Here is a 25,530-nt window from a genome sequence, read left to right as displayed (position 1 = left end):
ATATGAACCTGAAATTCATTCTGACTAGTTTTTTATATTTCTGAGAATTTACATAAGCACTTAAGTTCTTTTAAGTTAAACAGAGCTCATCCACAAACCAAGCTTAGCAATGCAATTTGGAGATGGAGGCACATCGTATTTATAATGTATGCGTAAACATGCATATGTCTGTACAGACACAGATCTAAAACTTTACCTGTTTTGAGTTTAAAAAGCACCCCCCACCCCACCCCACCCCGGGATCACAGATGGTTAAAGTTTCTGCGAGTCCAGGTAGATCATTTTCATATTGAAGGCACAAAGATCTGCATGTTTCTCCTAGAAAGCTAGCTTAATACTAATTGCACGCACGAAAACCAGTTTCAGAATGTCAAAAGAGCCCTATCTTGGCTGTTTCCAGGGTGAGATTTCCTTCAGTTTCTACATACCTGTCACTCACTCATATTCACATGCTTCTCTTGCAAAAGAACTTGAATCAGCATTCAAGTTCATAAGACCCCCTTAATGAGGGTCAAAACCGGAAGAGAGAACAGTATTAGGACTCATGTACCCAGACACTTGGGCACACAAGCCAAATAAAAGCCAAAACAATTGCAAAAGTCTCCCTTAGATACAATAGTATAAAAGCCTATGCATAAGGAACTCTATCCCATTTCCCTTCCCTTTTATAAAACAGTTCTGGTTGAAGGATGTTCTAATTTAGAGGGCCATTGGTGTCCAGATCCCAAGGGGTACTGAGGCCAAGCAGTGTTACAGTGAAATTTTTTCTTTCATTCATGGGAGCAAAGCTGATCTCCCTGTTTTGCAAAGTGTACCCTAGTGAGCTACAAGATGGAACGGAACTGTCATCACCCGTACTTACTCACGGTCGCTGCTGTCAAATACCAAGCAAAGGGCACACCAGTGCAATGCAGAATGGTCTCTCAAGGTCACAGTTCCCTTGCCCCAGAGAGGACATACCCAGTCAGTAACCCATTAGAGATGAAGCCAAATGACCAAGCCGTACTCTTAAAGGGAAAACCCCTTGCTGTAAGTGAAGGCAGTGAAGTTGGGAAGAATACCCTATTGTCAACATGAGGTCCATTACCAGAGATATCTCAGCCAGCCAATGCAAGTACTGATACACAAGGACATAAAAATACAAATATGACTGCAGAGACGAGATCAGATGAAATATAGTTCAAAATTGCACTCCCATTCCCACATGGAGGCCCCTGAACAGATCGGTCTGGGTCCCAAGAGAGAATTAGGGTGACTCACAATGAGCCCAGAGTGGCTCGCTTTCTGAAAGGGGGTCAACTCAGAAGGACCAGGTAGAATTCCCAGCTTACGTATGTGGGGGAGAGACCCCAAACCCATACCTAAGGTTGGTGGGCTGTAGATCACATTTGTTTCCAAAAAAACCTCATTCCAAAAGGGCAGGCATCACTTGTCCCTCCTAGTTCTCTTGAGTGGAATGAACTCTGGGGACTGTTGGAAACTCAAGGAAAAGGGCTGCTCTTGGCCAGGGCTTACCTGCCACGGGCACTGGCCCTTGGGTGGCTCAGCAGATGTGTTAAAACCCAATCCGTGTGCCTGGTGCACAGTGAGGCCAAACAAACTTCAGAGTTTGGAGCAAAGCAAGGTTTCTTGCAAGGGCCAAGCAAGGAGAGGACTTTCCCGGTGGATCAGTGGTAAAGAATCTGCCTGTGACGCAGGAGACTCAGGAGATGTGAGTTCATTCCCTGGGTCGGGAAGATCCCCTGGAGGAGGGCATGGCAACCTGCTCCAGTATTCTTGCTGGAGAATCCCCACGGACAGTGGAGCCTGGCAGGCTGCAGTCCACGGGGTTGCAAAGAGTCGGGCACAACTGAGCGTGCACGCAAGAGCAGACTTGGTGACCTCTCTTGTTTGTTTCTCTCTTTGTAAAATGGCGATGATGGTAATTCCTAAGAGGAGTTGTTCCACTTAATTGAAAGGCATGTAAAGCATCTGGTAAGCCCTGAACTTTTAGCTCCTGGCAGGTATGGGTGGAAGTGGTTTTGATTCCTCCGGCAGGTGCTGCAGCCCCTATGTGCATTTCCCCCTTCCTTCTACAAGTGTTTAACCGCTTTCACATGTGTTGGCTCATCTGCATCTATGCTTGTTCTGTCTGGAAGGTTCTAATAGAAGACTGTATTCCAGTACTGAAGAGGTACGCCAAAGAAGGGAGAGAGTTTGATTATGTGATTAATGATTTGACAGCTGTTCCAATCTCCACCTCTCCGGAAGAAGGTAGATTCTGTTTTTCCTTTTATTTTAAACTTTTTATTTTGTATTGGAATATAGCCGATTAACAATATTGTGATAGTTTCAGGTGAACAGTGAAGGGACCCAGTCATACATATACACATATCCATTATCCCCCAAACCCCTCTCCCATCCAGGCTGCCCTAACCAAGGTAATGTTCACAGAAATACGGAAATGTTTTTCTTAACACCATGTGAGAATGAAAGGATCTTAAGACATTGTCTTGTGAAGTTCCTTCATTTATTAAAGGTAGTAAACTGAGGCCAGTGGTGGAAAGATGGCTAGATTTGGCTTTGGTCAGATCCTGTTTTGCCACTAAATGAGCAAAATTAACGCAGCCGCTTGAAACAAGTATAGAAATAAAATGACTCATAATCATACCATTGAGATATCAGGTTGTTTCATAATTTACTTACTGGGATTTTTTTTAACCTGTACCGGGACAATCTGGTGACCTTTATTAGCAACACCAGAGACAAGACCCCTTCTCATGCCACGCACTCAAAATCACTGCTGGCTTAGAATTTCAGTGTTCATGTTTGTTCTGTTACCTTGTCTTCCTGCTGAGTTTCCAGACTCAGGTCCCCACCCTCACTCTTGCAGTTTCTCTCCTGAGATGTTACTGCTTTTCCCCTTGCTTAAAGGTGTTCTCTTTCAGATTTCAGCCACGGCTTTTGTGTCCAATCTTTATGGGTATGATGACAGCAATGTTATGTACATCTGCATTTGCTTTTGATTTTGCTTATATATAGGTGTGTGTGCATATGTGTCCAAGACACAAAATATATGACAGTATGTTCTTGTTCACAAGCCCTTGAATATTGGGTCTCATGGCTATTTCTCTTTTTTTTCTGTTTTTTTTTTTTGAATCATTGAATATTAATGTGAATGTTTGACTTTAGATGTTGTTTCTCATGCATGTAAACCGATATTTATAAAACTTAATTTTTTTTAACATCCAGATTCCACATGGGAGTTTCTCAGACTGATTCTTGACCTCTCGATGAAAGTATTGAAACAGGATGGAAAATATTTTACACAGGTATAGACTTTAAACTGTTTTTTTCCCCAAAAATTCTCAATAAAAATTTTACATTTTGTGCTTCACACACCAAAATACTTAGACATTGACATAAAGACTAATGATAGCACTATTTAGTTACTTGTAAAATGAAGACTAAATAAAGGTTTAAAGGGACTGGGTATAGTACGACAATATGCTCTTCCAATGCTGGGACAGTACAACTACTGAAAACAATGGTGAGTAGGAGAGACTGGGACAAGTATATGCAAAAATCTTACATATTTTCAGTAATCATATTGGTGGTAATGGCATTAGTATTGCTTTTCTTAGTTGTATTTGCAATGTGGCATAAAGCCATTGAGCATTTATGTAATATTTTAATTCTATCCTCAGCATTCTCAATGTGAAAGTAGGTAGCTGAATATGTAATATAAAAGTGGATAAATGAAACTATGTTGTACTGAAAAAATTTTTTATATTTATGTCTGTCTGTGTTCTCAAGCAGTAAGTTTGTAAGTAGCTAACCTGTTCCTTTTAGGGAATTAATGAGCTCTGTCCTGTCCTGTTGAGAGTTTCCCCCATGGCTCAGTGGTAAAGAATCCACCTGTAATGCAGGAGACATGGGTTCCATCCCTGGGTCGGGAAGATCCCCTGGAGGAGGAAGGAAATGGCAACCCACTCCAGTATTCTTGCCTGGGAAATCCCATGGACAGAGGAGCCTGGCGGGCGACAGTCCATTGGGTCGCAGAGAGTCAGACATGGCTGAGCAACTAAGCAGGCATGCACCTTGTTCTGTTCTGTCCTGTTACCATTTCCGATTTATTAAATTTGGGCTTTGGCTGTAGATTAAGCTTCTGCCACCAGATGAAGACACAGACCGTGATTTCCACCCCCTTCCCCCTCTTCACCCTCCTGAGAGTGTTTATTGGAAAAGCCATTATAAACTGCAGTGGCTGCAGTATGAGCTTTTGCCACAAGAGGGAGACACAGACCGTGATATATATCTCTCCCCCCCCCCCATATTCTCTGGAGAGTCGTTAGTGGAAAAAAAAACCATCATAAACTGCATTGGCTGAAGTATCGGCTGCTGCCATCAGAGGGAGACACAGACCGTGATTTTCTTTTCTTGTTTTTTTTGCCTTCGTGCCTCATCCTCTTTAGGAAAAGCCGTCAATATAATTTCATAAACTGCTCTGGCTGCAGTATGAACTGCTGCCACCAGATGGAAGCAAATTGTATTTTCCTCATTTTCTCGGAGATTCTTAATTTTAAAAGAAGGCTTGAAGTTAGTATTTCCTGATACATAAAAATACATATATATATCCTACTTAAGTCCTTAACATTTTGGAAATGACAGCAAAAGCAGCTAATTGATGATCAGTCTTTTTACTTGGTTGAAAAAGCCCTTGATTCATAAGCAGAAGATGAACAGTATTGTACTCTGGTCCCTGTAATTAGTTCATAAGCATTTTCAGGAGAACTCTACCTCCCCCCACAACTTTTTTTTTTTTAAAGCATTAGTATATTTAATGGACTTTTATTTTTGATCTTCCCCACCCAGAGATTGAACCTGGGTCTTCTGCATTGCAGGCAGATTCTTTACCATCTGAGCCACCAGGGAAGCCCAAGTATATTTAAACGTCAAGAACTATGGGAAAATTCCTGATTTTATTCTTCTGAGGAGGCTTTTTTAAAGTAAGCCTTGGGGAGTTTATGAGGTCTGAGATTCATAATGCTGCAAACAACTTGGCAACTCCTTGAATTTGTTTCCAGCCGATCCTCTTCCCCCTGCACAGAACACCCCTACAGGTGGCAATTAATCCTTGATCATCGCATACTTGCTGAAAGTGTTGGCAAGCTTCAAGGGGAAAAGGCAACTGTCTACAAGTGGACTTTTATTTTTTTTTAACCCCTGATGCTTAGGAATGGTTTTTAAAAACACATTCTAATATTGACTTTTTAAAAGCCAGGAGTCCATAAACCACGGGCCATATCTCACCCCTTGCTTGTTTTTTGCAGTATTTTTGACACACAGCCACCCCATTCATTACACAGTGTCTGTGGCTGCTTTTGCACTACAGCAACAGCTTGGAGCAGTTGTGGTGAAGACTATATGATCTGCAAAGCCTAAAATATTTTCTCTCTGGCCCTTTGCAGATATTTGCTCACCCCTGCTTTACAGGAACTCTACAATGAAACCTGCGCAAACCAAGTGGCCTAATTCCTGTAAACGCAACCCAAATTCAATGAGTTAGGTTTTCATAAGTGACTATTTCTCAAGCAGAGCATATATTGATAGAACTGGGTTCTTTTTATGTTTCTGCAAATAGAAATCCCGTGGGGCTTAAGTTGGGAAAGAAAGTGAGAACAGTTTGCATTTGATGCAAACCAGTCAGTTTGCAGTAGACAACAGGTACTCTTAGGAAAAAAGGGTGACTGGTGTCTTGTGTTGTGAATATTTGCCTGGTAGACTGCTTTCTCAGTGTGGACAACTAATAGAAGCACTTGCTTGATAGATCATCACCACACATTTGTTAACACTAAAGATCCAGGCTTTGATCACCTGGCCTTTGCCAACCAACTTTTACTAAAAACCACCTTAAACACTCAAGGCTGTGCTGGTTTCTAAGAGTTATCCAAAAGATGTGTTAGGACATGCTTCCCACACCTGCATTCAGTATAGTTGGAAACTCAAGGCGATCTCATTTTATGATACCTGGGAATCCCATAGTATGTCGGGTGGTTCAACATGTCATATGGACCACAAGGGCATAGGCCTGTGAAGAAGCAGTAGTCGGGTCAACAGCCAGAGCATGCTCTAAGGATGCACTAATGGCATTGCCACAGTGAAACACTTTCCTCATGTAGCACATGGTATGCTCAGGGATTGCCCTTAATACACTCACATCCCCCTTCCCTTGGCCTGTAGCTTAGAAACAGAGGAAAGGTTAAAGATGGGACAAAAATGGTGTTTGGCTTGTTAACTTGGTGACTGACAAAAGCTAAACGTCTCTGCCTAAAATTGCTTGCTTCACCGTGGAGATTTTATGATATCACTAATTTCACTGTGACTGCTTGAAGACAGCCTTGTCTGTGGGCCACAAAGCTGAGGAAGTCCTCCTGGAATGTGCTGATTCATGCAGCCACGTCTGGTGGGCCAGGGGGCAGAGAGTTGTTTTTGTGGAACTAAGAGGCAGATCCTGGGACTTGACTTCCGCCCCTGCACTCCCCATTAAAAACGCTGTCGGTTATTTGAAAGTACAAATGTGTGTGTGACATTCATGTTAGTTATGATACAAAGATATGAGCCCCCCTCTCCCCCTCCCCCCCCCACCTCCCACAGACCTGGATGTTACCAGTACGCTTGACACATCTACATTTCTCCATCAACCCCTCCCACCTTCTGGAAGTAACTCATTTAGAGTTTTTTTCCTTCTATTTTTGAGGTATTTCACATATGTGTGATTTCCTAAATCATCACATTATTTTTGCTTGTTTTAGAAGAGATAAAAATGGTGTCATTAAGGAAATAGTCTTCCAGACATTTTTATATTACAGACATGACATAAACTCTTTGAAAGATACAAACAATATTAAAATCTATAAGGTAAAAAAGCAGGTGTCACCCAGAGCTAACATGGGGCAACAAGAACCTTGTAGAACGGAAGACGCTATATTGTGGTTTACCTCCCAGCTGTGCCCCTGCCTCGCCACATTATTCTCTTCCTCTCCTCCTTAATAGGTGCTGAATTCTTTGCTATTGGATTGTTATGTATCCCCTATATGTCTTAAGAAAAGAACAATGTAGTTGCATTTAAATACACAGAAAGGTGAAATGTATCATGGTACTTTTTTGAGGTAGGCATCTATTTGTGGGGATTTTTCTTTTTTAAACTGCTTTTTGACCATTTGAGGGAAGAATAAATTGAAACTATTCTATTTACTTACTACATTCTTTGTAAGGAGGTCTTCCTGTATTCTGTCTATAAAGAGAGAGTATGGTGTCATTTTTTAAGATGGCAAGGAAAAGCTTAAACTGTGAACCTTGGTGGTATTTCCATTCTATAGCTTCCCTAGTAGTGAGGTGTTCTAAAAACAACTGGGCAGTGTTTTCTATTTGTGAATCTTAAATTACACATGTGGTGTTTATATACTCTCATGGTGAACTTAATGTTGAAACCAAATTATATGCTGGTCAAAGGCACTTGGGCCAATTCCCACTGCAGGACCCTAGATGATGGGTTACTAAACAGGTTGGCACTGAAGTATGACGACATGCTGATCGAATGTGCTCAGTTAAAACTGCCCAGGCCAGCTCTCAAAATAGTCCTGTCTACCCACTTCCCCATAGCTGGCTGGTTTTTTGATTTTGAAATGCCATCCTTAGGAATGCTTGTATCACAGGATGCTTTATTTGTGAATAATTTTTGTCTTGGCTATTTTGAGGCAAATTGATAATGAAGTTCTTATGAAGGAATGTTATCAGCACATATATTCTAGTTGTCTTCCAAATGTTTAGAAGCTCAGAGGTTAAAAGGAAATAGTTGATAGTAAATGCTCATCTTGCTTTCTAAATCCATTATGAGAAAATTGGGGGAAAATTGTGCTCAAATGATAAACCCTACCCCAGACCTACTTAATGAAAATCTGCAATTTAACAAGGCCCCCTATGATTCATATATGCATTAAAAATTGAGACTTGCAGCTCTAGAATTACACAGATTCTGTATCCATTCACCAGCTCTCCTGGGTCTTGGCCACCAGCATTTCTGATTCTCTTCACCATTTTTTTTTTTTAATAATCATAGAGTGGCTGCTGCAGCTCTACATATCACATCTAAGTTGCAGGCTGGAAGAAAGTTGAAGGAGCAAGGTCACTGTGTTATCCTTGATTTGTTTACAGTCAAGTATCACTTACATGTGGAATCTAAAAAATGGTACAAATGAATCTGTAAGAAACAGACTCACAGACATAGAAAACAAACTTATAGTTACCAAAGGTGAAAGGGGATCAGGAGGGATAAATTAGAAGGTTGGGATTAATAGATACAAACTACTATACATAAAATAGATAAACAACAAGGACTTACTATATAGCAGAAGGAACTATATTCAATATCTTTTAATAACCTATAATGGAAAATATCTGAAAAGATGTGCATATATAGGTGTATATATATGTAGCTGAATCACTTTGGTATACGGCTGAAACTAACACAGTGTTGTAAACTAACTATACTTCATTAATTAAGAAAAAGAACACATTTCAAAAAAAAATCTTTTCCAGCAGATTTATACTATATTTCATTGACCACTCTACCAGCTGAGGAGACAAAAAAGAAATGGCAAGAAACGGAGAAAAATTAGAACAATGAAGTCAAGCCAAAATGTTTGATAAAGAATACCTTTGATAAGGAATACCTTTAGTGTATATGTCTGGAATTGACATTTGTTGGAGAAAGCACAAGGATGTGAAATAGTTCTGTGTCAACATCTTAGACTCTTAAGGGGGTTGTAGTTTAAGCCATTCTGGAAATCAAGACCATTATATTTCTGATACTTCATCCTCAATACTGTAGTGACTTTAGGGAAAACTTATTTTGTATGGGTTATGTGTATGAATCTTCACTAATTGCATGGTGTTGATAAAATGACTGTGTCACTAATGAGAAATTGGTCTCACTGCTTTCTGTTGCTTCATCCTCAAATAATTTGATATGGCTTGGTAAATGAAGTAGACGGATAATGAGCTAATGGATCTATGAATAGAATGCAATGCAATTTGTGAAAGTACAGAAACCTTATCTCATTTTCAGAGATGAACTTTTACCTAAAGCTAGAATTGTTCTCATTTATTAGAGACCTTCCAGTGAGTGGGACCCTCCATAGGACTTAAGATTCCTATTGTTTGCTTTTCTCTCTTTGATTTAGGGGAACTGTGTCAATTTGACAGAAGCCCTGTCACTCTATGAAGAACAGCTGGGGCGCCTGTATTGTCCTGTGGAATTCTCGAAGGAGATCGTCTGTGTCCCTTCGTACTTGGAATTATATCCTTTGACCACATCATTGTGTTGCCCAATCAGAACCCTCATGTAAATACCATGCCCATTTACCAGTTTCAAGAAACAGTTCTGTAGTATACAGAAGGCCCTGGTTTTCAGACTTGGCCGTACGTTGTAATCCTCTGGGAGCTTGAAAACAATGCAGATTCCTGGGTCCCAGCCTCAGATGCTGGGGTGTGGCCTGACACAGCCTCCCAGGTGGTTTGGATGATATGGCACCACTGGTCCTCACAGTACCACCAGACCTGTGACATCACCTGGGAGCTAGTTAAACAGGCACATTCTTAAGCCCCACCCCAGCCTGCTGTCCAATCAGAAATACTGGAGGCTGGGGCCGCATGACGTGTCTCAACCAGCCTGCCAGGGGATTGATGTGCACTTGAGAGCTTCAGAAAGCCACCCCAGCTGGCGTAGGCTGGCTGAAGAAGCTGATTGTCCTTTTATGTTTATATTATCCTACTTTTAATATCAATTTCTACACTTGGCTTGATGCTGCTTTGCAGTAGATATAGAGCTAAAAATAATGCCAGGCATCACAAAGTCAATGTTGGTGTTCTCCATTTAGTTCCACTTAGTAAAGTTGGTCCAGAGAAATAAGAGAAGAACCTGGAGAAAAGGCAAAGGAGAGCATTGTCACTGGACTTTCATACATTTCTTCCTCCTAAAAACCGGACACTGTTCTGCAGACCAAAGCTTCCTCTCCCTGCTTGGCCCCTTCATCAGGGTTGCTCTCCAGAGCATTCCGTGACAATCAGCTCTTTGTCTACATGCTCAAAGACTTTTGAAAGCAGTTGATGACATCTGGAGAAAAGGTTTCCACCCTCTGGCTCCTCTCTGGTCCCTCATCCTTCCACCATTTTTTCCTTCTTTTCCTCGGTCCCTCTCCTCCCACCTCTGCCACCCCCCTCCACTCCCTCTGATCTTTCTCTCTCCTTCCCACCCTTCCTTCTCATATTAATTCCCTAAAACATTTTAGAGTTTTTGGAAGCACAAGTGTCTCCTGAGAGAATATTTGTGTCCCTTTAACCTTTTCTCTGCTAAGCTCCTCCTCACCTTGCCCCAACATCACAGATGGTGGGCATCCAGGCTGTGAAGTGACCTTGTCTCAGAGGCCTTTGCTCTCATTACCACAGTGCTGTAAGCTGTGAAGTGCTCATTCATCTTCCAATCTGTAGGCCAGTAAACAAATTTTAAGTGATGCCTTCAGTTACCTACTCTTATTCCTTGACTCCTTATCCAGGTGGGTATTTTACACTGTTTGGAAGAAAGCTAAACCTTGAAAATCAGTGTCCCCAAATCATGTGTGCTGCAAATAGCCTTCCTGACCTTTCTATGCTGTACATGAAATCAAAACAAGTCAGGCAATTGATTGTGAATTCCTTCACGTTTCCTGTTTTTAATTATTTTTTTAATTTAAAAGTCAAATGGAAAATGTATATTTTGATGAGCTAGGATGATTAGACAGCACAGTGAAGGCTGCTAAATGCACTGAACCCCTAGAATGTGATTTTTGTTTTTGTTTCTGTTTTTCTGTGTGGGCTTTTGTTTTGTTTTGTTTTCACTTTGGTAGACTTTGAATTTGAACTTGGTTGTTTGGAGGAGTGAACATCATGGTTTTCTTCATGGAGTTTCTTTCCCCCCCAAATTGATATAGAGATTACAATTTGGTGCTTATGAGGAAAGACTTTAAAAATGAATAGCAACGCTTCGATTAAAATTACAAATGAGAAATTTCATGTGTCTGTCGTTTTATTTCAGCCAGGTCCTCTCTTGCTCGCTTCTGATCTCACAGAACAAAGGTGTCTCCTTGGTCTTTTTTTGGTTCTGTCCTATCGGTCAGTGCCATTTATCTCTTTATAATAGGATGGCCTTAGGACCTTTTCTGAACAGTAGTAATGACTTCATTTACCACCGTGGTAAATGATACACAGCCTATTACATTCACCACTTCTTCATTATAAAATTGACCTGGAGGATGGGAAAAGATTTGGCCTTACTGTAAAGTGGAAAGTCAAAAGCTTATTTCTCTTAATAAGAGTTTCTCTTCCAACTCTTTATCGGTATATTAGATGTGAAAATAAAGATCACTGTGGATTGCTGCTGTGAACTTGTCTGAATTTTTTTAGATGCACAGATAGAGGATAGTTTATGCAGAGGCCCACAGCCACAGGAGCAACTTAACTCACCTAAGGAAGTGCGTGTAACAGCTGGGTAGTGTATGTGTGGGTCACAATTCACATCAAAGGTAAGTTTATATTGACTCAGACTGTTAGACATCACTGGGTTATCCTGTTGTTTTTAAAAAGGTTTATGCTTTATTGATGAAGTGAGTTCATTTATGATGAATTTGTAGGAAGAAAACCATTAAAAATACCCATTGTCTGTTCTGAGATAGAATTAGTGTCAGCCCATAATATTCTTCTGAGATAGGTTCATGGTATGAAACATTTAATCTTTCAAAATGAATATATGTCCACTTACTCTTTTTTGTGGGATTGGCATGGGAGAAAAAATAATGAACAAAAGCAGTTGGACTCATGTGGGAACTAGATTGGCTTTCAGCAAATATTTTTCTTGTGCATAGAGGTTAGAAATGGCATTCATAGATAGACACTAGGAACCCTACTCACCGCCCTGCCTCCCCGCCACCAACTTCCTCAGTCTTTGTTTTTCAAAGTCTGTATACCGTGTAAGATTAAACCGTATGGTACTGTTAGAACACAGAGTGGGTAAGCGGAAGTGGAGGTTTTGGGGTGTTTTTCTTTTCTCCGTTTGAAAAATGAAAGCAAGTGTATCTGCTGTCTGGATAAGGTGTTGTTAATATGTGATGTAACTTTATACTTGAAGACTAGCTTGAGGCTGAAGCTAAATCTGCTGATGTAGGAGGTCCTGCCAAGAACTGAGAGTTAGGAATGAGATGGATCGGGTTGGGACAAACCATGGAAGATGTGTTCAGGAGAGACTCAGGGGTGTGGTATGGGAGGAAGAAGGAAATGGAAAGAAAATTTTTGTTTGAGGTGATAATCATGAATTCTGAGCGCAATCATTTCTTTCTAGTAGGGAAAGGATGTCTAGTGTTTTTTGAACATCTTTGTAACTGCTAAACATATGCAAACTGAACTCTTGATAACTATCAACAACCTTCAGTTCTGCTGCATTTTAAGGAAATGTAAAATCTAAGCACTGCTACATTACGCTAATGGCTGTAGTGTTATTTACTGTTGTAGTCTCCTTTATCATCTAAAATAGAATATACTGTAATATATAGCTGCTTTTTAATTAAAGACAAGCGTGGCTGTAGTTTAAATTCTATTCAGCACATCAGCAGTTACCAAGAATTTGCTTATTAAAAGAAGAAATGCTGCCTTCTGACAGTGTGATTGGCTGTTTCAAAAACCTGATTAATGGTGATCCTACTGGGCTGGAGGGAGGCTGGACTGACACTGTTTCTACTGCGCAGAAGAAAAGTGTGCTGCTCTTCCTCTGCAGTCGAATAGATGCCTTCCTGCTTAACTACTGCTGCCATAAGAGTTTGCATTTGTCTCAATAAATTGATCAATTTCATTATTCTCATGACTCCTGGGATAGGGTAAGGGGTGTGTGTGTGTGTGTGTGTGATGTATCATTGCTCTGTGCCCAAGATTCTAGAGCAGTATAAAATTGGTGTGGTCCTTCAGCAGCTCGTTATGTTCTATGCACATTGTTTCGTATGCTTCAGCTGAAGTTTTTTCATTCCCCAGCAAGACCACCTCAGTGAATGAAGCAGCATGTTGGTCTGCACTGCAGGGCACGGTCCTTCCCCAGTCTTGGAACAGCACTGTGAGTAGCACTGTTCTTGAGGCCAGGTGGGCAGCATTATTTGATTCAGGCTGCTACGTGGCTTTGAGATAACACTTCACCTCCTTCTACATCACCCCATTGCTGAATGTCTTTTACGGTGCTGTGCTTTGGGTCAGTACACAACTTTCCTTTACATTCTCTTGCTCAGTCTTAAAAATAGCTTTGTGAGCTTCATGAATTGTGAATATCACTGAGTAGGCCAGCAGTCAAAATTTGAAATATGCCCAGGGGTCTTGTGGCCAGTAACAATCTGAATTTACCTTCCAACGTTCTTAATTTGCTGTCGCCAGGCTCACGTTAGGGGTTCCTTAACCTTCCTGGTACCATGGATTCCTCAGGCAGCCTGGTGAACCTGTGAACCCTTCCTGAGAAACAAGTTTTCTAATATGTCAAGGAGATATGATTACAAGGAAATAGGTTACAGTGTTTTTCAAAGATGTCTGATTTCATATTTCTGCTTTAATGACTTGTTACAAAGCTGGATCTAGTTGTGGGTCACATATTATCATTTTGAAGCATAATGAGCATAAATAGAAGATCTGTGGCAACTGAAATGTGCAAAGAACGCATCTGACTTGTTGACAAAGTCATAGGTAGTGTCAGTGCTAACATGGATTGTCACCTGTGCTCATGCTTAAAGGAAATGCTCGATTTCAGTAGGAGGTTAGTGAAAATAAAGATAGAAAGGTTTTCCCACCAAGTTTAGAGCCACAAAGAATTCCATCCATAGATGCCAGGTTAAGAACCCCTGACCAATAGTTTTGGCTTCTGCTGTTTGATTGTGTTTAGGCGGTGGGGAAGGGTAGCTGGGTCCTTTCACCCTGCTGTCACAACCTCAGATCAACAGTGGCAGGTAAGTTGTCATCAGCCAGAACCATTTATAATCTCAATTACCCAGGGCAATCATTCCACTGATTTCTACTTTACTCATTATTTCAAAAATGAGAAATAGAACATGGGCAAGAAATAGCCCAGTGCTCTTGGAAGGCTATTTGAGTACCCTTGGATGGGATCTCCCTGGGAAATAAGATGATAAATGTGACTGGACAGGTAAGCTTATCTCCTGGATCTGGGGGTACCAGCGATGCCCTGGCCAGTTTGTTAATGTAGAGTGCATCCCTGGGGAAAAACCAGTCACGAGGTGGTCATTTTGACAAGTGATTCCTTTCAGATGATGTATTGGGGAGCAGGGAATGTAACAATAAATGAGTCACGAGCTCTCCTGTTTGGACAAGAGCCCTCCAATATCCAGAGGGAGGCCTGGAAGGGTTGCTACACCTCACAGCCTAGAGATGGAGGCCCAAGATTGTCAAGATGGGCAAGGGGCAGCTGTCTGTGGATGTGGGCTTTGACAATGGGCTTGTGAGAGATCATTCCTGGCTCTGCCTATGAGGAAATCCATTTTTCTTGTTTTGGACTTCCCATGTGGCTCAGCTGGTAAAGGATCTGCCTGTAATGTGGGAGACCTGGGTTCAGTGCCTGGGTTGGGAAGATCCCCTGGAGAAGGGAAAGAAAGGCTACTGACTTAAGTACTCTGGTCTGGAGAATTCCATTGACTATATAGTCCATGGGGTCGCAAAGAGTCGGACACCGCTGAGCAACTTTTTTCTTGTTTTAGGGCTAAAATAGTCTTAAATACTGGTTGATGATTACCTGGTAACTCAGGTTCTCAGTAAGGGATTCTGACAGCCCCGAGTTCACCACAGAGGGATGCAAATGCTCCTGGGATGATATTCCATGTTCTCTATTTTCTAGACAAAGTCTGCCTTTGCCTGCTTTCAGATGTCTGAGTTCAATTTGATACATGAAATTACCCCTCTGTCCTTCCTCCCAGCATTAAGGGGAGCTTCTGTCAACATATCCTATGTCCGCTGCATGGCCCCTTCACACTCAGTATTTCTACGTTTTCTGCTCAGTCTTATTTAAGTCTTCATCCCTTATCTATTGTCCACGTATATTTAAATGTTTACCTCTGAAGGGATCGTGAGTCCCACTGGGAAAGAACACAGCTGAGCAGTGGTTTCTGACTGTCAGGTGAGAGCTGGAGGCGTGGAACTGAAGGGCAGTGGGGTCCGGGGATGCAAGACCTTCAGCCCAAGTCCAGGTGACAGATGGCTACAGTATAAGCTCCCAAGGCCGTCACCCAGTACCTCTTGCTCAGCTTGTCTAATGCTTTGTGCATATGGTTACAGTGTACTGTGAAGGGAGCTCTTAGAAGTGCATTTTCCCAGGAGAGCGTAGAAGAAGACGTGTGAAGAAGTTACACAGGTGGGCGTGTTCAAGAAGAGCAGGGAGAACGCTCCGCACCTTCACGTGGAGCAGGAGCCATGGCCAGCCTGCTCCGGCAGGGTGTGGTCTCAGCATAGGTGCAGGTGCTGTGTGGGTGAAGGGTCCTCTCACCAGGGCTTGTGTCTTTGGGGTTCCTTCTTGGCGCTCCCACAGACTGAAGACGAACAGAACTCGGAAAGGCGTAGAGCACTCAGACCTGAAAACCAGAACGCTGCGTAGGACCTGCAGCTGTTTGGATGTCAGGCGTTGCTGTGAGTCTCTTATTTCCTGTTTGTCCTCCACCGTCAACTCTGTCCCTCTTAAACATCTCTACCCTTGGTAACTCCCTACCCAGCGGGTGGAATTCTTACTCCAGCCCTCCACTTTGGTCCAGGTCAGCCTACAGGGGGCTGTGGCCTGGGTTTCAGGGCCCCAGTCAGCCAGACCACGAGACTCTGATCCTGGCTGCTTATGCGTAATTTGAACCTGAACTTTGGCTCCCACTGGATAAATCCAGAAGGGTTTGTGCCCTAAAATAATTAAGCAGAATGATAAATTAGAAACCATCAGAAAAAAACTGAAAGTCATGAAGGGTATATGGAAAATAAATATACCAGTAAGCGGAGGTCACAAATATACTAACAGATGAGGCACTTAACATAGAAAGCTGGGAGTCAGCTAGTTAAGGGAGAGGGAATGCTGGAATTGAAACGAGCGTTTTGTAATCACCACAGTGAAGACTGGGCTAGGGTAAAATGTGAAATCTGGGGGCAGATTTTGACAAGGAGCAGATTTATGTGGCTCTGTCTCCCCCAGACTGTCTATGAGTTGTGGATCAGTGTCCTGTTACCCTGAACAAATTACCCTGAATTTAGTTCCTTAAACTAACAAATGTATCAGGTCAAAAGTGTGCAAGGAGTCTTACCGGGCTCAGATCTGGGCACTGGCAGGACTTGGTTTCCTCGGGAGGCTCCAGGGGAGAATGTTTCCCGTCTTTGGTAGTTTCTAGAGGGCACCTACATTCTTTGGCTTCTGCGCCCTTTGGTGTCAAAGTCAGAGGTGTAGTGTCTTCAAATCTCTCTGCTTCTGTTGTCATGTTACCTTCTCTGACTCCTGCTCGGTTGCATCCCTGTAATAAAGCCCTATTGGGATTCCATTGGATGATCCATGATTCTCTTCCCCAATTCAAGCTCAACCACAGCTGTGAAGTCCCTTTTGCAATATAAGGTAACATCTAAGTTTCTTGGATTGGGATGTTGACGTCCACAGGCAGTCATTTTTCAGCTTACTGCATGTTGCCAGAGAAAACTTTTCAGTGGAGACACTGGACCCTTTGGCAAGGTGATCAGAATCAACAAGGGGCAGGTGCGAAGGCCAATCAGTACCTATGCAGCATTAGGTAAGAATGCTTGTAATGCTTCTGAATCTAATCATGATGAAACATTAGCTCCCAAATGAGAAATGTTCTCTTGTCAGAAGGCCTGTATCCTTTAAGAGTATCAATGCCAAAAGAGCGAAAAGGCCATGAAAAGGTTTCCAGATTAAAGGAAGCTAAAGAGACAAGGCAACTAAATGCAGTATTTGACCTGACACTGGATCCTGTATTGGAGGAAAAATCGTGTAGAGAGCATTATTGCATCAAGTGACAAATTGGTATAGGAATAGTACTTTCGATCAAGTATTGTTATACCGGTATTAAATTGACAAGTTCTTTTTGCAACTTTCCTCTAAGTTTGAAATGATTTCCAAGTAAAACATTATGTTAAATATTTAAAAAAAAAAAGAAAGAAATTTTCGATACAGTTGGTCTCCTGTCTGCCTGAAGGACATGACAGCAAGATTTCTGGACATAGAACCAGAAGCCTAAGAAGACCGAGTCTCAAGGGCCCTGCATAGCACCCAAGTAAAGCACGCTGTTAAGATCTAGCACAGAAGACAGTAAAATGTGATGTTCGTGAGGCAGCAGAAGTGCTAGGGGCTATATTAGGTCTTTCAGGCTGTCTGACTGCTACACAAAGATGTAACCGTACCTGCCAGGGCTCCCGCAGGAGATGACTAAGGCTGGAGGGGGAGTGGAGCTCTGGCTGGGAGGTCCGCTGTGGTGGGCTCCCTGTCTGCACTTGGGTTCTTGTGGCTCCTGCTGGCTTACAGACAAAAGGTCCCTGGCAGAGATCTTGCTTCAAAGACCCCAGTTTCTTTGTTGTTAGATGTCTGTTCCTTAGCTTTTGCTAAGACACGAAGGGTCTGGAGGGCATGAAGGATTTTTTTTTTTCTTTATCCATGTATGTGGCAGAAACAGGAATGGAGATTGAGAGTGGGTCTGAAGCCTTCTTTTTACTTAAGGCAAGAAGTCTCATTTTTTTAAAATTTGGAAATAGAGTCACATCAAAAAGCTACTCAGGGACTTCCCTTAGGACTCTGCTGCCACTGCAGGGGGCACGCATGTGTTCAGTCACTGGTTGGGGATCTAGATCCCTCATGCCACGTGGTGAGGCCAAAAAAAAAAAGCTCTATTCAGTTAGTTTCATGAGAAAATTGGTTGAGGACTTTAAAAAGTTCAGCTGGAACTGTAGTTGCCTGCTATTTGCGTGTGTGTGTGCTAAGTCGTTTCAGTCGTGTCCCTCTTTGTGACCCTATGGACTGTAGCTCACCAGGTTCCTCTGTCCATGGACTTCTCTAGGCAAGAATACTGGAGTTGGTTGCCATGCCCTCCTCCAGGGGATCTTCCCAACCCAGGGATCAAACCTGTGTCTCCTGTGGCTCCTCCATTGCAGGCAGATTCTTTTCCGCTGGGCAAAGCCCACCCTGCCATTTAGAAACAGGAGTCCCTGGGCAAGCCCACCCTGCCATTTAGAAACAGGAATAGAAAAACGAGGGCACCGCTTAGCAAACTTGAGTGTGGATAAGCACCCAGGGATCTCCTTGAAATACAGTTTAGTTCTGGAAGTCTGGGGCAGGGCCCAGGAGCCTGCATTTCTCACAGTCTAATCAGCTGATGCTGCCAATCTGTGGGCCACACTGAGTGGTACTGACATCGAGAGCTGGTAAGCGGTAAATCAGCAAGGTGAGTGTCCTTGCAGAAAAACTTACAGAATGCATAAACCACTGCTGAATTGAAATATTTTATATCAACATTGTTACATGTGGCCTCCAAAGCAATAGATATTGCTATGGTAATTGCTAAGATGAATTCCTGTTTGATTTCCAAGGGTTAGGAATGTTCTCATGGACTGTGTTAAAAAGGCAGTTGGATAAAGCATAAATCTAGGGCTCAAGTTTGACTTCTCAGTATTCCACAAAGGGCATTTATACCCCCAGCATTTGAAAAGTTACAAAACTGGCAGTGGATGGAGGCCAATTAGTGGAGAGTTTGAAGCAATGACCAGTGCAGACATTTTCAAGTTCTCCCCACAGTTTTTTTTTCCCCCCACTTGGGCTCCCCGCAGTTTTGAAGAGATGTAGAGACCCTGTTCAGTGTGCAGACATTGTCCTGACAGCTAGAAGGTTCTAAGCACAAAGATAAGGGATTATACTTTCTATTCAACTAAGCATGCTACTTACTGAAGCCTCGATTGTGCTCTGATTTCATGGGCTTACTATTTCTGTGGAGAGTAAAACCAGAACAAATTTTAATTCACGCTTGGGTCTTTAGCCTAAAGTTTGTTGAAAATAGAATGGAGAATACGGGGAAGGATGAAAGGTTACACGATTCAGTCTTGACATTGTACTTGAACAGCCTTCCGTGGAGGGAATCCTAGAAGACAGTGTTTGGGATATATATTCAGAGCAGTGTATAGAGGAAAGAACATGGGGGAGCCCCTTAGGCAGCAGAGAAAAATAAGCAGAAAACACCAGCCCAAAGCTACAGGGCACTATGAGGGCTGCTGGAAGTAGATGGATGAAGGAGTGAGTGTAAACTGAAGGCTGTGAAGAAAGCACGTGTGTTACAGGTAAGGGATGAGTAGGGATAGAGATGATTTACTGCACGGGCTTTATAAAGCACCAAACATTTACAAAAAGACAGTGAAACAATGCAGTTGACCCTTAAATAATGCAGATGTTAGGGCCATTAGGCCCTTCCTTCTGGTCTTAATTCTCCCCCACCAGAAAGATACCTGGAATGGTGTTATGGCTTGAGTCATGTCTCCCCAAAAGACGTGGAAGTCCTAACCTTCAGTACCTGTGAACGTGACCTTACATGGAAATAGGGTCTTTGCAGAGGACTAAGTTAAGATGAGATCACTAGGGTGGGCCCTTATCCTGTGATTAGTATCCTTATAAAACGGGGAAATTTGGATCCAGAAACACATATGATGTGAAGACACAGGGAGAACACCATTCTATGGGCCTAAGGAGAAAAACAAGGACCTACCTGAATCCCTCTCAAAGCCAACACCTTGGTTTCTTTCATTTTGAATTGAAGTATAGTTGCTCTACCATCCTATGTTACAGGTGTGCAATATAGTGGCTCACAACTTTTAAAGGTTATACTCCATTTATAGTTATTATAGTAGCTCTATTCCTCATGTTGTACAACACACACACACACACACACACACACACAAATACACACCACACTTAGGTTGCTTCCATATGTTGGCAATAGTAAATAATGCCACTATGAACATTGGAGTGTATGTATTTTTGGAATTAGAGTTTTTGTTCTTTTTGGATATATACCCAGGAGTGGAATTGCTGGGTCATATGGTAGTTCTATTTTTAGTTTTTTGAGGAACCTCTATACTGTTTTCCACAGTGGTTGCACAAATTTACATTCCTACCAACAGCGTAAAACATTTCCCTTTTCTACACATCCTCACCAACATTTGTTATTTCCAACATCTTGCTTTTTTAAAAAAATTAAGTATAGTTGATTTACAATGTTGTGTTAATTCTGTACAGCAAAATGACTCATTTATACATATATATATATATTCTTTTTCATATTCTTTTCCATTATGGTTTGTCATAGGATATTGAATATAATTCCCTGTGTCATACAGTATGACCTTGTTTTTTATCCATCCTATATGTAATGGTTTGTCTCTGCTAATCCCAAACCCCCATTCCTTCCCTCCCTTACCCATCCCACTTTGCAACCACAAGTCTGTGGTTGCCTTTCTTTAGTAGATAAGTTGCTGATATGTATCATGTTTTAGATTCCACATATAAATGATGTCATATGGTATTTGTATTTCTCTTTCTGACTTGTTTCACTTAGTATGATAATCTCTAGGTCCACCCATGTTGCTGCAAATGGCATTATTTCATTCTTTGTGGCTGAGTAATATGACAGAGGATGAGATGGTTGGATGGCATCACCGACTCGATGGACATGGGTTTGGGTAAACTCTGGGAGTTGGTGATGGATAGGGAGGCCTGGCGTGCTGTGATTCATGGGGTTGCAAAGAGTCGGACACGACTGAGCAACTGAACTGAACTGAATATTCTATTGTGTCTTTGTGGCTGAGTAATATTCCATTGTGAGTGTGTATATGTATATATATACATACACATATATATACTATCTTCTCTGTCCATTCATCTGTCAGTGAAAATTTAGATTATTTCCATGTCTTGGCTATTGTACCTACTGCTGCTATGAGAATAGGGGTGCATGTATCTTTTTGAATTATAGTTTTGTCTGAATATATTGAGTGGGATTGTTGGATCATATGGCAACTCTCTTTTTAGGATTATATAATTATTATAACTTCTATTCTGAACTATTTAAGAGTAAATTGCAGGCATGATGTCCCTTAATTCCTAAATACTTCACTAATTGTTGTCTAAGAACAAGGGCATTCACTTTCATAACCAGGATACAATGATAAACACCAAGAAACTTAACCTTGTTACAATCTAATGTAATATATGGATTTATTAAAATTCTGTCAATGGTCTGTCTCAATAATGGCAGTTTTCATTTTTTTTTTTTTTATTATTCATTCAAGAGATGACGTCCTATTAGCAAAGTCTAATAACTGAAGTCTTTGAAGCGAATAATCAAAGGCACTAACAGGTACCTCGTAAGCAAAATAATACTGTGAATTTCCCAGACACCCTGCATTGGGATGAGATGTCAGAGTCTGTGGCTTCCTGGAACGAACATTGTTCTGGAAACAGGCAAAGTGCCATTTGGAGAACATACTCTCCTGGTAATTAGGGAGCCTGAAAACACAAGACTGAACTCTATTTGCTCCTTGAACATGGAAGTCAAACGTTAGAAACATTCTTCCTTCTCTCCTTGATTTTAGTGTATTATCAAGGTTGACTTGGGAAACCATACTAATTTTCCAGACATAAAGTTGGTAGTGCTTCACACATGCTTAGTGATGTTACAGTTTACTCATCGCATTCAGGACAAGCCATGCCAACTCCTGCAAATACTATTTACTCATGGGATGCAGGATGTAAAAGTGGGCCCAGACCACTGGATTCATATCCTAGCTCTGTCATGTCCTGGCTCTGGGACCTGGCCCTCTGTGCATCTGTAAAATAGTGATAATAACGACTCTCTTGTCTTTTTCCATTTGTGCTGGTATAATAATACCATAAACTGGGTGACATATAAACAGTAGAAATTTATTTCTCACACTTCTTTTTTCCTTTTATTTTTTATTCTTTTTTTAATCCTTTTTTTTAAAAAAAGAACTTTTTATTTTGTATTGGAGTATAGCTGATTAACAATGTTGTGGTAGTTTCAGGTGGACAGCAAAGAGACTCAGCCATACATATACATGGATGAATGGATATATGTATCCATTCTCCCCGAAATCCCCCTCCCGTCCAGGCTGCCACATAACATTCAGCAGAGTTCCCTGTGCTATACGGTAGGCCCTGTTGGTATTTCTCACACTGCGGGAGTCTGGGAAGTCGAGATGTGCCAGCCGGTTTGGCAGGTTTGAAGACCCTCTTCTTTATTGACGGCTGTCTTCATTCTGTGCCTTCATGTGGCAGATGGGTTAAGGGAGCTCTTCCAGAATCTGTTTTATAAGGGCACTAATCCTATTCATGGGGGCTTTACCCTTGTGACCTAGTCATCTCCCGAGGGCCTCACCTTCTCACTGGGGATTAGGATTTCAACGTGGACTCGGTGGGGGGCAGGGGCACGTAAACTTTCAGTCTACAGCAACCTTTTTCTGGATCATTAGGAGGATCAAATGAAAGAATTCATGCTCAGAGGGGTGCCTGGTACAGACTAGGTGCTCAAATGTTAGCTTTTATTATTTACTAGCAAGTATCAGTTTTCAGAAATGAATTGTGCAAAATCAGAATTTATACTAATACAACCAAACTGCCCCCTATGTTAAGCTTCCGCTGCTTTTAAAAGAAATCAGATGATGGAACGTTCCCATGTTTGCTTCTCCAGGCTTCAACTTTATTAGATGCTGCCAAATTGCTTTCCAAACTGGGGCCCCCATTTACACTCTCACAACCAGGGCATGGGAGTTGAAGTTGCTTCGTTGCCAGGACTTGGCTGTATTAGACTTTTAAGTTTTTGCCAGTCTGGAGGTGTGAACTGGTAATTTACTGTGATTTGTGTTTTCATTCACCTGATTAGGAATGAGGTTGGGCACATTTTCATAAGTTAATTGGCCAGCCAGTGTTCCTCTTTAGAAAAATGTCTCTCTTCTGTCCATTGGCTATGGGGTTTTTATTTTCTTATTGATGTATTATGCTTACATCTTTGAGATAATAATCCTGTATTGTTTATATTATTATAAGCATCTACTCTCAATCTGCCCTTGTCAAATCTTTTAAGGTGCCCTTTGTTTTTAATTACATTTTATAATCATCAGGAGACTAGCTTTGGCTATGCTTGGTCTTTCTGTTTATTAATGGTGTTTTCTGATGCACATTTTTTATTTGAGTGCAATAAAATTTGTCAGTCTGTTTCCTTTATGGTTTCTGTTTATTGTATTTTTTTAAAGAAACCTTTCTCTAGTTTGATTTTCTCATAAATATGTATATTCCAGTGTTTTAAACTTTTGCTTTTCATAATCAGGTCTTTCATTCATCTGGCATTCCCCGCCCCCTTTTTTTTGTAGGATGTGAGCAGGGTTTTTTGTTTTGGTTTTGTGTTTTTGGTATGCTATGAATTGTGAAGTTATTTTTTTCCATTGTGGTCACCACTTGTCCCAGTACCCTTGATTAAATTGTCTATTCATTCCCCAGTGATTTGAAATGTATTAAGTTATTCATTTATTCATAAGCCTGTCTCTTGGTTCAACAGCTATTTTGGACTTTGAGAAAGTGATAGTTGGTGGGGCTATGCCAGAAATGTACTTTAAAAAGATATACAGATGGCCACAGAATGCCAGTGGATTGTATTTCATTCTAGAATATTGCCAAAAGGAAAGATATGTTGAGCACAGTCTAGATGAATTTTTTTATGATGGCCTACTATACAATTTATTTTTAAATGTTAGACATTTAAATGAACAGGTAAGTTATGTGGGGCCGGTTATAAGCTAAATAACTGGATTATAGCAAATTACCAAAGATGCTCTGAATAAAGTATTTTATCAAATGTGGTAGTCATACCTGAGATTATTAAGTTTGTGGAGAGAACAAACTTAATAATGAAATCCACCAAAAAGAAGCTGCATCTTGGGAAGAATTCAAATGCTAGTAAATGTGTTAAGGCCTTTATTCATACTTGATAACCTGTCTATTCCCAAAAGAGATCAGAGGCTGCTGACAGTTTTAAAACACATTTAAAAGAGGATAGCTGCGGGAATTCCCTGGTGCTCCGATGTTTAGAACTCTTCACTTCCACTGCAGGGGGCACAGGCTCCATCCCTGGTTGGAGAGCTAAGATCTCACAAGCCAAAAGAAAAAAAAAAAAAGAGGATAGCCGAAAGTAGAAGAGATGAAAGGCATCAGCTGCCAGATTGCGTTGACCAGTTACTGCAATGCCGCTCAGAATGATTCCCTTCTAAGCATTTCCAGGATCTAATGTATTTTCAATTTTGCCTCTGAAAAATAAGCTTGGATTAAGTGCAGTGTTCTTAAAGCATAGCCAAAGCTAGTCTCCTGATGATTATAAAATATAATTGAAACAAAGTACACTTGAAAAGATTTCACAAGGGCATGCTGCATCAGTCTCTGTCTTTGCCACTAAGTTCTGAGAATTATCTGTATATCATTCCCTACCTGATGGGATTTGAATGAACTCATCCAGGATCTTATAGCGAGATTTTCTGATGTTCAAATTCTAAACTTTATAGTGGTGATGCACTGGGTTAACTCACTTCTGCTGGGAACTGATTCTGATACTCTTTATGCCAGAATAACTCTCAATACCGTGTAGTTCAGGAGGGCAACAAGGTGATCGTTTGTTTATTCAATAACATTAGGGTACTTCCATGAATCAGGCCCTCGTGGGGTACCAAGCAAACCAAGATCATTGAAGACCCTCAAAACTGTCTCCCAGTCTGCTTGGGGTGACTAACTCACAGACATAAAATAATGGGCTGGTGTGTCTGGATCCTGCGAGTGCCCCGTGGACATTTGAAACAATACAAGTAACAATCTAAAATGGTCAGAAAGGGACAGAGGAAGGAGGGAGGGAGTGTTTTTTAGCACCAGAACGGAAACTCTTGATGGTTAGGTGGACGATACAGTGAAGGGATAGCTGTATATTTTCCAGGTTTCTTTTTTTTTTTCTTTTTTTATTCATCATCATTTCAGATAGAAATGTTTAAGGGAAACAGCAGGGAAGGGCTGCCAGGAACCTAGCAATTTGGTTTACCAAGATCATTATATTTAGTACTTTAATGTCTAGCTTTTGAGGTGGGGGTGAGGGGTGTTGAATTTAAGAAAAAGTAAACAGTTGTTCTTAATTATACCATACCACGGGACTTGGTGTGCTAGCTTCAAACAAAAATAATCCAGCGTTTCACCATTACAGGAACATCAGTGATTAAACTGAATCGATCGTCTGACTGGTTACGATTGAGAGTTATTACAGTTAAATAATGCTAAGCCTTTGAGATGAGCAGTAAATTCCAAATGGAATTCATGGCTAATAATATCAGCAAGGCAGTCTACTGTGTAATGTC

The 25,530-nt window shown here is 41.3% G+C and overlaps 2 protein-coding genes across 5 annotated transcripts in view; both read left to right on the top strand.

Annotated features, from left to right (window-relative positions):
* The window catches only part of SMS (spermine synthase), a 48,390-nt gene extending 37,304 nt beyond the window's left edge, over positions 1–11,086 (top strand). For 2 of the 3 annotated variants that reach the window (XM_081565951.1, XM_081565952.1), the window contains exons 8-11: positions 2,139–2,253; positions 3,232–3,311; positions 9,225–9,340; positions 10,611–11,086. In XM_081565951.1, coding sequence (XP_081422077.1) covers positions 2,139–2,253; positions 3,232–3,311; positions 9,225–9,340; positions 10,611–10,635 — 336 coding nt within the window. In that variant the 3' untranslated portion in view covers positions 10,636–11,086. Of the gene's footprint in view, positions 1–2,138; positions 2,254–3,231; positions 3,312–9,224; positions 9,362–10,595 lie in introns of all 3 variants that reach the window. The other variant, XM_081565950.1, reaches the window with a different exon arrangement.
* Positions 11,087–11,515: 429 nt separating this feature from the next.
* The window catches only part of PHEX (phosphate regulating endopeptidase X-linked), a 228,124-nt gene continuing 214,109 nt past the window's right edge, over positions 11,516–25,530 (top strand). The window contains exons 1-2 of one of the 2 annotated variants that reach the window (XM_081565946.1): positions 11,516–11,600; positions 13,096–13,174. The gene's annotated coding sequence lies outside the window, so the exon portion shown is untranslated. Of the gene's footprint in view, positions 11,601–13,095; positions 13,175–15,469; positions 15,736–25,530 lie in introns of those variants that run through there. The other variant, XM_081565944.1, reaches the window with a different exon arrangement.

The sequence above is a fragment of the Giraffa tippelskirchi genome, chromosome X, assembly GCF_054371585.1.
Source record: "Giraffa tippelskirchi isolate mGirTip1 chromosome X, T2T-mGirTip1v1.2.pri, whole genome shotgun sequence".
Lineage (NCBI taxonomy): Eukaryota > Metazoa > Chordata > Mammalia > Artiodactyla > Giraffidae > Giraffa > Giraffa tippelskirchi.
Note: the sequence above shows the minus strand (reverse complement) of the source record. Positions and strands in the feature narration are given on the sequence as shown.